Below are 14,363 nucleotides of genomic sequence, written 5' to 3' on the forward strand. Positions count from 1 at the left end.
TCCATTGATGAGAGTGGGTGTTGAAATCTGCTACTATTATTGTGTGAGGTGCAATGTGTGCTTTGACCTTTAATAAGATTTCTTTATGAATGTAGTTGCCCTTGCAGTTGAAGCATAGATATTTAGGATTGAGAGTTCATCTTGGTAGATGTTTCCTTTGATGACTATGAAGTGTCTTTCCTTATCTTTTTTGATAACTTTTGGCTGAAAGTTGATTTTATTCGATATTAGAACTGCAACTCCAGCTTGTGACCATTTGCTTCAAAGTTGTTTTCCAGCCTTTTACTCTGAGGTAGTGTCTGTCTTAGTCACTGAGGTATATTCTCCGTATACAGCAAAATGCTTGGTCCTCTTTATGTATCTCGTCTGTTAGCCTATGTCTTTTTATTGGGGAATCGTGCCTATTGATGTTAAGAGATATTAAAGAAGAGTGATTGTTGTTTCCTGTTATTTTTGTTGTTAGAGGTGGAATTATGTTTGTGTGGCTCTATTCTTTTTGGTTGTAAGGAGGTTACTTTCTTGCTTTTTCTAGGGTGTATTTTCCTTCCGTGTGTTAGAGTTTTCCATCTACTATCCTTTGTAGGGCTGGATTTGTACAAAGGTATTGTGTAAACTTGGTTTCTCCATCTATGTTAATTGAGAGTTTTGCTGGATATAGTAGCCTTGGCTGGCATTTGTGTTCTCTTAGGGTCTGTATGACATCTTCCCCGGACCTTCCATCTTTTGGAGTCTCTAGTGAAAATCTGATGTAATTCTGATAGGTCTGCCTTTATATATAACTTGATCTTCTTCCCTAACTCCTTTTAATGTTCTTACTTTTGTGCATTTGGTGCTTTGACTACTATGTGATGGGAGAAATTTCTTTTCTGGTCCAATCTCTTTGGAGTTCTGTAGAATTCTTGTGTGTTTATTGGCATCTCTTTAGGTTAGGGAAATTTTCTTCTATAATGTTGTTGAAGATATTTACTGGCTCTTTAAGTTGGGAGTCTTCACACTCTTCTCTACCAATTATCCTTAGGTTTGATCTTCTCATTGTTTTCTGTATTTCCTGTATTTTTAAACTTAGAAGCTGTATGAGTTACTTTTCACATTGCTGTGACACAATACATGATAAAAGGGGCAAAATGAAGGAAGATGCTATTTGAATTCATGGTTCTAGGGTACACAATAGTGAAGAAAAAACAGCATCAGCAACATGGAACTCTAGTCATATTGCATCTACCATCAGAAAGCAAACAGAGATAACTATTGGTGCTCAGCTCAACTTCTCCATTTTATTTTGTTTGGTTTAGACTATGGAGTGGTTCCTCCCATATTCATGGTCAGTATGTAGACACAGCTAAAATTAATAGTCATTGGAGAGGTGGTATAAACCTAATACACTAGAAGCTTTCTCTAACATGTCCACATTAGAAGTTGATTTAAATGAAATCACTAAATAACAGAGGACATAGATATCCAACTGCTCATTTCTGGTCATCAAGTCAAGCTTCCAGTATAAGGTTTGGATTATATCTAATTGAGTTTTTGGCTAAAGAGGACCCATGGAAATCCCTAACAACCAGGCTGATGGCAAGATTAGAGGTTGCTCTCCTCAAACTCACATCAACGCCCAATTGATGAAGACAGAGTTCATTGAACATGGAGAATATGAACTGGTGCTTATACAGAACCTAGACATGTTTTTAATTAACAGGACTAGCACTGCAGAGCTTGCTTCACTCTTCTGCCCCTTCTCATGTCATTACTACATTCTACCGTGGACCATTTTCCTACACTTGTCACCACAGCCTAGGCTTGCTTCTTTGTGAAGTTGATGTATGATGTCTGATGTATCTATGCCTCTGTTTGTGTCTGTATTTTCACCCTACTTCAGGGGAGAAAGTCTGCTATTGTATATACGCGTATCTTATTCATTTCCACTGCTGTCTGCAGGCATAGAACAAATACTCTAAATCATAGTACTGCCTGCTTAGAGTATTCATAATGGCATATTATTATAGATTTATGCTTGATTTAATGGGTCATTTGATTGGGACAGGATCTAGTTCTGTAGACCAGACTGGTCTGGGAATTATATAACCTGGTTTTGTTTCACACATACTTCAATTAATTTGGATTGCCTACCAAGTAATGGGAATACAGACAAGAGCCACTATGTCTGGCTTAGAGTTTATATTTCATATTGGTGCCACCAATAGATGAATTTCATAAACACATGATAATAAATGTGTGTGTACGTGTGTGTGTGTGTGTGTGTGTGTGTGTGTGTAACCCATTATATTCTGTTACCTTTAATATTTTTGCTAGAATACATCCACTTACTATTTTATGGTGAACTTTGCTATGTACTTGTTGTCATATCATTGGCAGTTAAATGATACTTTACTGGATATTGTTTTTCTTTAAATCTACTAAAGTCTTAGTCCTAGATTCAGAGATGAGTTATACAACAAGAGAATGAAAGACGATATGAGTAAGCATACAATCCAAAGAACATGTATTTCATCAAGACTAATAGAATATTTTTGAATGGAATATTGTAATAAATGGAAAAGTGAATCAAAAGAAGGCTGTAGCATATGCAAAAACATAAATAAGTACCAAATAGTCTATTAAACTTCACATGTATGAAATATTAAATATTAAAGGAATGGAGATCTGAAGGTATGATTATGAGAGTTAGAGAGTATTATGCTAAGCTCTATATTTGGAAACACTTTTAAAGTGGCATTAAAAATAAACATAAGTAGTGGCCTGTGTACAGACAGGTCCCTTCCATTCTGGATGAAGTGGGATGTGACAGGACAACATTGTGGCCTGACCCCAGCACTCAGGAAGTGAATACGTAGATGGTAGAGCAATGGGAGAGAAAGAAGCAATTGTGTAAGGGGTAGGGAAATGGAAGACTAGAGAAACCCAGCAGCTTGTGAACTATGAAGTAAGGAGTAACTGGAGACATGGGGGGACTGATCTTCTTGCTCCTTGGGAAATGGTGAACTATACTGTCCATTGAAGGCTTAGATTTTTCAAATCCTACTTTAGTAAGGGTTCTTAAACACTTCAACCTCCCTTCTAGCCCACTGACCAAAGTTAGGGGAGATTGACAGTTAACAGGACAAGGAGGATATGCCCCTGATTAGAAGTGCTCCAAGCCAATGGACCCAAGAGACAAGCTGGTGTAGTCATTCTAACATCTAACAAAATAGACATCCGACCAAAATTAAACAAAAGAGATGGGAAAGGACATTTCATACTCATCAAACGAAAAATGCACCAAAATGACATATCAGTTCTGAATATCTATGCCCCAAATGCAAGTTTGAAAAAGAAACATTGCTAGAGTTTAAATTCCTTATTGAACTACACACATTAAAAGTGGGAGACTTCAACACCCAAATCTCACCAATGGACTCATCATACAGACAGAACTAAACACAGAAATAATGGAGCTAACAGATGTTATGACTCAAATGAACATAACAGATATCTACAGAACATTTAACCCAGACACAAAAGAATATACCTTCTTCTCAGCACCTTACTGAACCTTAGCCAAAATCGACCATATACTCACTAACAAACAAGTCTTACCAGATACAAGAAAACTGAAACAACCCACTGTATCTTATCAAACCACCAAAGATTAGAAGTGGACTTCAACAAAAGAAACAACAGAAAACCTAAAAACACATGGAAACTGAACAGCTTTCTACTCAATGACCACTGGGTAATAAATTAGAGAATTTCTAGAATTCAATGAAAATGAATGCACAGCATACACAAACATATGGGACCCAATGAAAGCAGTGCTAAGAGGAAAGTTCGTAGCACTAAGTGCCTTCATAAAAAACAGGGAGATCTAATACTAGCAATTTAACAGCGCATCTGAAAGCTCTAGAACAAAAGGAAGCAAATACATGCAACAGGAGAAGATGGCAGGAAATAATCAACTAAGAACTGAAAGCAATAAGATAGAAACAAACAAATAAAAAACAATACAAAGATTCAGTTAAAAAATGATTTGGTCTCTTTCTGTCCTTAATTGATTTCAGTATCTATTTTTAAACAGAAATGTTTCTCTTGGATATGCTTGAACTGTGGGAGGACTTTAGAACTTTGAGCTAGAAGAACTATTGAGTGTTAAGAACTCTGTGGGGAGAAGTGCAAACAATCCTGAGAGCTCAGAGGAGACAACTACTTCTGCCCACATTCCTGACACAAGAGGAACCCACCCAGTGCCCTCCGTTCCCTCTGGGAAAGAACATTCTTATCCTGGAATCTTGTTGGACCCCTCTCTAGCTCAGCATGAAGAGTTTCAGCACAATTTGATATAAAGAATACTAACAAAAAGAAACAAATCCTCTCCAATTTTGTGTTAAACTATCAACAAATCAGGCTCAGGGTCTGAACATATACGACCTTTAATAAGTCCTTGACCATTTATTTCTGGATACTTTCTGAGAATTTCAGATGAGGCTATCTTTTAAAAATCTTTCCTACCAGGATGTGGCTGAACACAAACTTCCCATAGGGGTAGAAATATGAGAAGTTGTCCTAATGGGAATAGAATTGGTCATTGGAATAAATGAACATCATGATTTGAAAAGGTAGGGTTGCCATAGAGTTGTGTGTTTGAATGCTTGGCCTATAGGGAGTGACATTAGTAGGATGTGTGGCCTTGTGGGGTAGGTATGGCCTTGTTAGAGGAAGTGTTTCTCTGTGGAGGCGGGCTATAAGATCTTATATATGCTCAAGCCAATCCCAGTGAAATGGTTTCTGCCTTTTTTACCTGTGTATCGGGATGTATAATTCTCAGCTCCTCCAGCACCATGGTCTCCAGTACCATGTCAGCCTGGTCACTGCCATGCTTCCCACCATAATGATAACGGACTAAGCCTCTGAAACTATAAGCCAACCTCAATTAAATGTTTTCATTTATAACATTGGCCTTGATCACAGTGTCTCTTCAGAGCAAGGAAACCCTAACTAGGACTGTGTGTATGACAACTTTTTTCCCTTACATAGTGCCTCAACACCTATAGATTGTAGTAAAACAGGATCACATATGTCCCACTCAGATGAACAAATATTTGATAACAGGTGCTGTAGAGCTTCCTTTAATATCTTAAACTGTTTACTTCAATATTATCTAATCCCTGTTCCCTATTTTATGATGAAGCTTATGTGAACTTAATATCCCATCTGTCACTCAAGATAAGAATCCATTTCATATCTTTCTCTTAGCTCCTCATTTCCTAGATTCAAAATAGGAACCCCAGGAAAGAACTCATGGTTCTTGGATCCCATATGAGCTTGACCCATTTTTCTGTCTGTAGGTATAATTTCTGCATTATTATTCAATTCATACATGTACCATTTCACTACTGCTTTTCTGGGTCTTATTTAATTCTCTGTCCCCAATACAAAGAACCTCTGAATTATATCATAGTAGAACCCCACATCACCTCTGGAACATACGTTTATGAAAAAAAATCTAGAAGGTAGGAAACCTGTGAAAAAAAATTAAAGGTTAGGAAACCCAGGAAATTAAAAACTTTTGCAATAGAATATAAATTAAAATTCTTTTTTCAAAGAATTTCACATCATGAACATTGTATGTGCATAATTTTCCCTTCCTCTTTCTCACTCCAGTTCCTCCTCTCTCTTCCCTTCCTCTTTTCCTCTTAAATTAATCCACTGTGTCATTCTGAGTATCTGAAACTCTTCAGGTAGCCATTTACGATCCTGAGTCTCAAGACACATTTCTGACTTTTTACCTCCTGGGGGCTGAGGTTAAAGATGTACAACACCATACGTTCACAGACTGTTTTCAAATGAGGAAGGAGGTGTTACTAGGTATTACTAGTGTTACTTTGCTGTGATGAAATACTATGTGCAGATGCAACTTGGGGGGGGGGAGGTTTATCTTCCTCACAGTTCTGTGTAACAGTTCACCGTCCAAGCAACGAGGGCAGGAACTTACACAGTGAAGAAACCTGGAGGCAGGAGCTGGTGTAGAAGCCACAGAAGGATTCTGGTTACTGGTTTGCTTCATAAGGCATGCTAGGCTAAGAATGCAACCATTACAAATGAATGGGCTGGCAGAATACTGCAAATACAGAGGCGAATGAGAGCAGCAAACCACTGAACTGAGAACACCCGTTGAAGGATTCAGAGAAAGGACTGAAAGAGCTTGAAGGGGCTTGAGACCCCCATATGAACAACAATGCCAAGCAGCCAGAGCTTCCAGGGACTAAGCCACTACCCAAAGACTATACATGAACTGACCCTGGGTTCCAACTGCATATGTAGCAATGAATAGCCTAGTAAGGGCACCAGTGGAAGGGAAAGCCCTTGGTCCTGCCAAGGCTGGACCCCCCAGTGAACGGGATTCTTGTGGGGAGGGTAGTAATGGTGGGAGGATGGGGAAGGGAACACTCATATAGAAGGGGAGAGGGAGGGGTTAGGGGGATATTGGTCTGGAAACTGGGAAAGGGAGTTACAATTGAAATGTAAATAAATACCCAATTTAATAAAGATGAAGAAAAAAACCACAATGAATGATCTGGGCCCACTTCCCTTCATCACTAAAACAACTATAATAGGTAAATAATCTTGTTAATGAATAACCATCTGGTGTGGGGCATGAATTTCAGCCTCCTTTGGAAGCTTAGCTGGGAAACACGATACTGTAACTGTTAGAAAAAGACCTTCATCATCAGATTCAATGGATTTTTCACTTCTTTGCGTCACCCATCTCTTAATGCTTCCTCTCTGTGCACAAGAATCAGGTAAGTGTATTTTCTTTTATGTATGTTTAGCTGGAAGTGAGTGGCAAATAAATATTAGGTCACAGGACATTTACTTTTTCTCCAGTAGGTAAAGAGAATGTATGCTACTTTCAGTTTGCTAACCATATACCTATAAAATCACACAGCTAGCAAATCATGTAATGTGAGCATATTTGAAACAATGACTATAGAGAATAGAAGAATAGTGAGAACAAAGGCAGGAATACAGCTTCTGAGGTGTGCACAACTTGCTCAAATTAGATAGTTTCCTCTTTATCTGCTTTATGTAACGATGAAGCTTGAAGGCCAATTAGGTGCTAAGGATCTTTTTGTCTTTGTATTATGCCCTGTGTAAACAGTCAACAGCACACACACCTTTCATTGCTGAGAATGGCTTGTTTTAAGCCTCTTCTCTGTCATTAAACACTTCTCTTACATGGCAAGTCTAATTTGCCTTATGGATTTCTCTATCCTTATAAACTGAGCTAATGTAAGAACTCAACAAACGGTCTTTTTTTTTTTCTTGCTAATTTTGAACAATTGATTTAATCCATCAGCTTTCTTCAGGTTAGGGCAATATCCAGTGTCATTTAAGAATCCTGGAGAAGAGTCTGGGGACCTGGCTCAGAACAAAAGAGTCATGGGAACATGGTACCCTGTTGAAGGACTCGGGTTCTGTTCCAAGCACCTACATAAGAAGGCTCAAAAGCACCTGTAAATCCAGCTCGAGGGGATCCAAAGGCCTCTTGTATCTCCTGAGCTCCATGCACTCAAGGGTACATACCCCATGCCACCAGCATAATTTAACGTGATAAAAAGAAATAGGATCCTGTTATGAAAAAATCAGGAGCAGAAACAAAATGAAACAAACAAACAAAAGGAACATGGTAAACTGAAAAAAGGTTCTGAAATTTCATGATAAAGCTTCTGCTTAGCATGGATGAGGTCCTGGGTTCAATCCATAACAACAGTAATGCATTTTATCATATTTATCCCATACTTCTATCCCTATTCCTCTCCAGAGACATCCTCACCTTCTCAGGCCAGCCAAATTCATGTTCTTTTTAAAAAAATAATCTACTGAATCCAAATTTTCCTGCCCCTCTACCAATGACTGGATTCATCCACTGCAGTGTCTCATGAAGTCTATTCTAGATTTGCAATTCAGTTTTGATCATGATAAATGTTCCTATGAACAGCTTTGTTCCTATTTTTGAAGAAAACATATGTGCATATCTATTAGTTTTATGTTATGATTGGTCATACTGATTGTAGAGATGCTTTTATTCATTGATAAGATAACCCCAAGGTTTCCATCGAGTACCCAAGAGAATTCAAAATCCCCTCAGCACTGTGTGAGGTATGTTCTTTCTACACCTTGTCAATCAAACTTGACTTTGCTCATCTTTCATATAGACATCTGATATATGTGGTCCTTAGTTTAACTTGTATTTCCTCAATAACCAAGTTGAACACCTTAAGTGTATAGGCTATCCAGCCAGGTGTGGAATAATGCATACTTCAGGGTACATATGTACATACATACATTAGAATTAAAATACAAATTTGGTCATACATATGTATATGTATATATATTATTTATTTTATATTGGCTAATTTATAATTTTTATTTTATGCCCCTAATAAATATTTATTAGGTAATATGTGTTGGGTATCATTTTAGAAAGTTGATATTCAGTGTTGAAGAGTATGCTGTAGTTCTGTGCCGCTTTTCTAGGTCTGAGGATTCAGTGCAGGGCCTAGAATGTTAGGCAAGCATTCCACCAATGATAATGTATATAGAATCTCCAACCATATTACTTTTTATTGATACACAGTCTCAGTATGTACCATAGGTTGGTCGTCAATGCATGATCCTCTTTCCTCACTCTGGAGTGTGTTACCTTCTATTGTTAAAAAAAAAGCAAATAAAACGTTAATCATTAGGGAGAGAGATAAGGAAGATTTGAATACCCCACTGTAATATGGAAATATATATCTCTTAACACTGGCATTTGTTTCCAGAACCTTCACCAAGGACTGAGCATATGGACTATGAGATGGTTGTCCTGAAAAGAGTCCGTTTTATCAGTCTCAATTTGATTGCCAATGAAAACAGAAACCTGTTCATCTATATTAAAAAGATTTAAAACTTTAAATTTGTATTTATTTAAACATAAGAAATGGAGAAGAAACCCTAGCAATTGTATTTCTCATGTGTATTTCACTGTGGCACAGACAGTTTCTGGCCACAAACCCATGAAGCAGTGTTTTCTCTGCTTTCAAGTAGAAGGAAGCCTTCTTGATCCGACAGGTCTGTAGCTACTGTGAAATGTAACAACTCCAGTTGGGGTTAGGAGCTTGGGGTTGGAGCCTGGGTTCTGGGCACATAAAAGAATGTAATTAAAAGTGATAGGATAGCTTTTCATTCGTCCTGAGATAAGTGATGATGGCTTCAGAAATATTGATATATATCTGTGTACTCTTTGAAATATATATAAAGAATAATTCAGTTGAAATATATTTGTAGCAGTATTATTGGGGAATCAAGTTTTATATTATTGTATTCTTGTTTGTATGAGTCAGTTTTATCTAGAGAAAGAGAACCTGTAGGTGAATGCGTACAGTCTAATTTGTGGATAGGTGAGTTTCTAAGCAATCATCACAGTAGTCTAAGAAAATATTTCGGGAGATATTTCGTAATGCTTTCAGAATCTGGGTCATCTTTGGGCATGAAGGAGAGCACTTTGTATTCCGACTCACAGAAAGATTTACGAGTATATTCGTGTGCCTATGAGATGGGATGAACAGAGAAATAAGAGACTTGGCACTGTGCAAGAAATGCAGGCACCTGTTAGGTTGCTCTCCTGGCTGAGTGAGAAGCATCTCCACTTTCATCAGCCTGATGGCCCCAAGTGACAGGGATCACTGAAGGAAATTATCTCCATAAGTTAACAATGTAAATCCCTGTTAGCGAACGCCTGAAGAAACCATGAAAGCACTTAAAAACTGATAAACTAATGTAAAGTTTTGATAAAATAAGGGTTAGGATTATTTCTGACTAATCATTAAGATGGAATTTATGAGGATAGAATGCATATTTTCTGTTAGAGATAGAATTAGATTATTAAATGAAATAATCTCTGTATGCTTACACTTTAGAAAGATTGATGCTATTGACATCAATTGTGGGTTTCATAATGACAACTATCTTTCGAGTACACCATGTAGTACCCATATTCACTTCCCATAACCTCCCCTTCCACTCTCTTCCCCTGTTCTCCCTTTGTCTTCTCGCTATTACCATTCTTTCCTGCTTTCGTGTCTTATATAGAAATACATACATGTACTTTACATATAGCTATACAAAATCTTGGATCCACGAGTGACAGAAATCTTGATATTTGTCTTTCTGAAGCTGGCTACCTTTTTAAAAGTTGGTTGATTTGGGGGTTGGAGGTTTTGGTTTCTTTGGTTTCATTTGGTTTGATTGTATTTGTTGTTGTGTGTATAGTTGGTTGGTTGACTGGTTGGTTGGTTGGTTGGTTGGTTGGTTGGTTGGTTGGTTGGTTGACTGGTTGACTGGTTGACTGGTTGGTTGGTTGGTTGGTTGGTTGGTTGGTTAGCTGGCTGGCTGGCTGGTTGGTTGGTTGGTTAGCTGGCTGGCTGGCTGGTTGGTTGGTTGGTGGGCTAGTTGGTTGGTTTGATTTTGGAGGAGAGTAGTGTGAATATTATGTTCTTAAATTGTAGTCTGACTACTCGTTCTAGTGCAGCGAAAGCAAACCAAATGCATCCTTCATAAAGTAGCATTATTTCATGTTTCACGGTCATATTCCAGGTTCGTGCCAATAATTTATCTGGGTGGTTTTATTTACTGCTGTTTAGATAAGTCAGAGGTATAGGAAGAAGGATGGGAAAAAGGGAAGTGAAAGGAACCTCTTTCCTCGGCGTCTTGTTGGGGTCATTCTCTAGCTGAGAACGAAGCTTGAGAATTTACATTTGATAGTAAATGATACATTTAGTAGCATAACTATATGATTCCTTTTTTATATAGGTATTTTATGTTAAAATGGTAAGAACCAGGCTTAAGGACTGAAAATATATGACTGTAAGTAGAATCTCATTCCCTTTTCTAGACACTTTCTGGGAATCCTAAATTTTAAAAATCACTCCTACCAGGGTACGCCTATAAATACTTTGCCTTGTGGATGTCTCGGTCACTACAAGCTGTCCTAATTTAAGAATTCAACAAATACTGTCTTATTGTTTTCTGCTCATTCTGCATTCAGATTGAATTAACAGCATTTAGTCCATCCACTTTCTTTAGGTTAAGGCAATAGCTAGTGTTTGGGTGAGGAGATTTGAGAGGTGGCTCAGGAAGTAAGAGTTAGGAGCACATGGCGTTCTATACGAGTACCCAAGTTCTTTTCCAAGCACCTATAAATCAAGCTCCAGGAGGCTCATAGACCTCCTCTATCCTCTGGGGGTTATATGCACTCAAGGACACATACCCCATGTCACAAGCATAATTTAAAAAAAAATAAATCTCTCAAATTTAATTCAGGACTAAAAAGTATGATAAACTAAAGAGAGGGGCTGAGGTTTAATGAGGAAGCTTCTGCTTAGCGTGAAGGAGATCCTTCATTCAATCAGAGCAGCACGTAAAACAAACAAACTAGCAAACAAACAACAAAAAAGCAGGACGAGGAAAACTTCTGTCAGGAAATAGCCCCAACTATAGTGGAGAACAGAACCTGGGAGGACATGAGGAAGAAGAGGAGCAGAGCAGTAGATAAACTGTTGTAGGGTCAGGGATGAACACCATGGTGTTTTGTTTTTGATCTATGTTTCTTTGGTATTTTTTTTTTTTTTGGTTTTTGGTTTGGTTTGGGTATTTTGTTTGTTTGTTTTTGTTTTTGTTTGTTTTGGGGTTTTGTTTTGGTTGCTAGTTTGGGTTTTCATGTCTTCTGTTTAATCCTTCCCTGAAGGCAAGGACCAAGCTACCTATGGAAACTAAAATGTTTGTGGTGACTTATAACTGTCAGAGGACCTCGTGTTCTCATTGTATTCAATGCTGTGAGTCAGGTAACATTACGCGTGTTACAGAGATGAAAATGGTGAGGTGCAGAGAGGTGAAAGGTTATTAGCAGACCGCAGTCTTACTCAGCCCCAGTAAATCATGAGCACAGAACAAGCTGATGAACTCAGGTTCATTAAATCTCATTTTGAATGAATTTCTTTGTGTAATAATATAATTCATTTAATATATTTTATTAATTTGAGATTTTCATATGATGTGTTTTGGTCACATATACCCCCTACTCCTCAAAGCTCCTCTCACCTCCCTATGACAAATTTATGACTTTAAAAAAAAGTAACCTAACTAGTCTAATGTGTCCAGCTGTTACATTCATAAATGTGGGCCTATGCACTGCAGTGTGACATAAAATATATTCTTAATCTGCAATTCAGTTTTCATTGTGACAAATAATGCTTCTATGCTCTTTATTCATATTTTTGGAGAACACATGCATGTACTTCTATGAAGTTTATGTTCTGAGTAGCCTCACTTCCTTTAGAGAATGCTTATGCTCAGAGATAACATTAACAGTTTCTACTGAGTACAACAGAATTTATACCCCCTTCAGCAGTGTGTACGTGAGGTGTATTGTTTCCTCAAATTCTCTATCAAATGATACTGGTTGACTTTCATTTCAAATATTTGGTGCATATGTAGTCCTCGGGTTCACCTATATTTCCTTGATGAACAAGTAAAGTGATTTAAGTATACACACAAAAAATTTGAGGAATAATACCTACTTTGGGCTACATATGTACACATATTCATTAAAAATATGATAGACCTTGATTTACACACATATATGGTTATATGTCAATATATATGCATATATATGTAGTGCCTTGTGTTAGTTAATTTATCATTCTTAATTTTTACTTTTAATAAGTATTTATTAGGTAATATGTGCCAGAAACTATTTTAGAAAATAAATATTCAATGTTAAAAAACATACTAGAGCTCTCTCTTTTTTCCTTTTCTTCTGTCTGTTTCTCTGTTTCTCTAGGTCTCTCTAACTCTCTGTTTCTCTCTCTGTTTTTCTCTCTCTGTCTCTGTCTCTGTTTCTCTCTCTCTAGCTCTCTCTCTCTCTCTGCTTGGGATCCAATGCAGGCCCTTGAATTTGCCAGGTAATTGTTAATGTACATAGGATAGCTAGGATTTTTCATTTTTAGTGAGACACAGTGTCAACTATATATCATAGGCTGCCCTTGAATACATAATCTGACTTCCTCAGTCTGAACTGTGTCGTTACACATAACTCATTTTTTTATTGAGCAGAAGAAGCAACTAAAATAGTAATCATTCATAAGACAGAGAGACAAGTGTTATTAGAATACTGTACTGTATGGAAGAATATATCTCTTAACAATGGATCTCATTTTCAGAGTCTTCACAGAGGATAAAGTATAACACTTTTGAGACAGCGGTCCTGGGAGGAAACGTGACCATCTTCTGCAACTTCACAAGTCTGGCAAATGTTGAGCAAATCACCTGGCAGAAAATCCAAGGCTCTTTGCCTCACAATATTGGCACTTACAGTCATAAATATGGAGAAAAGATTCTCCCACCATACATAAACAGGCTTCAGTGCAAGATTCTGGAACCCAGCGCCTCCTTCATGACTATCCAAGGAGTGACATTTGAAGATGAAGCCTGCTACAAGTGCCTGTTTAACACTTTTCCACAAGGCAGCCATGGAGGGCAAACCTGCCTTAACATTTTAAGTATATAACCCCTTCCTGAAAGGTTCTGTAGTGACTGGTCTACGTTATGGAGTTACAGCTTTTAAGGACACTGTCCTGAAAATGAAAGATAATGAAAAGTTGACGGCGATGGGTCCAAGTTACTTAGACAGGGGAAAGTAATGGAGGTAGTGGAGATTTGTGCTCAGGCAGGATCTTTTCCCTCTGCACATCATTTCTTCACATTGTGCTGCACTGGCTTCCATTAAATGGAAAAAAAACCGGAAAAGCATCAGAATGTTGTTACTAAAAAAAGATGAATATATGAGAAAAGAGACATCCAAGAAAAACAAGATGTGAAGCTATGAGAATTGGGGTTACCCCGTCTTCAGATAAGCACAATGTCACAGTATGAGTGAGGACACTAGAGTTCCTTATTAGGTCACTATAAGATGACTATTAATATTCTGTATATATTAATTAATGCTGGAAATTAATATGGAAGCAGTTATTTCTTAAACAGCTATTTCCTCCAAATAACCACGCAGAGAGAGTTTAATATTTCGAAGCATAGGCCTTAGCTAGGCAGACTCTTAGCTGGGAAGACTCTGAACTAGTTCTTCTATGTTAACCCAACCACTTAACCCAACCAGCCATGTGGTTAATTCTATCATCCAGGCCAGTAGTTACTTCTGTCCCCTCTCATATTCTTGGAGAAAGGCCTTCTTTCTTTTTCCCAGAGTTCCTTTCTCCCTCCCAGGAAGCCCCACTTTCAACTTCCTGCCAAGATAATTGGCCACTAGGTTTTTA

At 37.7% G+C, this 14,363-nt stretch overlaps 1 protein-coding gene across 3 annotated transcripts in view; it reads left to right on the forward strand.

Moving 5' to 3' along the window:
• The window catches only part of Cd200l1 (CD200 molecule like 1), a 66,997-nt gene that overhangs the window by 17,272 nt on the left and 35,362 nt on the right, over positions 1-14,363 (forward strand). For 2 of the 3 annotated variants that reach the window (XM_039088891.2, XM_039088892.2), the window contains exon 3: positions 13,257-13,595. In XM_039088891.2, the coding sequence (XP_038944819.1) occupies positions 13,257-13,595 (339 nt within the window). Of the gene's footprint in view, positions 1-6,667; positions 6,795-13,256; positions 13,596-14,363 lie in introns of those variants that run through there. The other variant, XM_001065185.7, reaches the window with a different exon arrangement.

Source organism: Rattus norvegicus, chromosome 11, assembly GCF_036323735.1.
Source record: "Rattus norvegicus strain BN/NHsdMcwi chromosome 11, GRCr8, whole genome shotgun sequence".
NCBI lineage: Eukaryota > Metazoa > Chordata > Mammalia > Rodentia > Muridae > Rattus > Rattus norvegicus.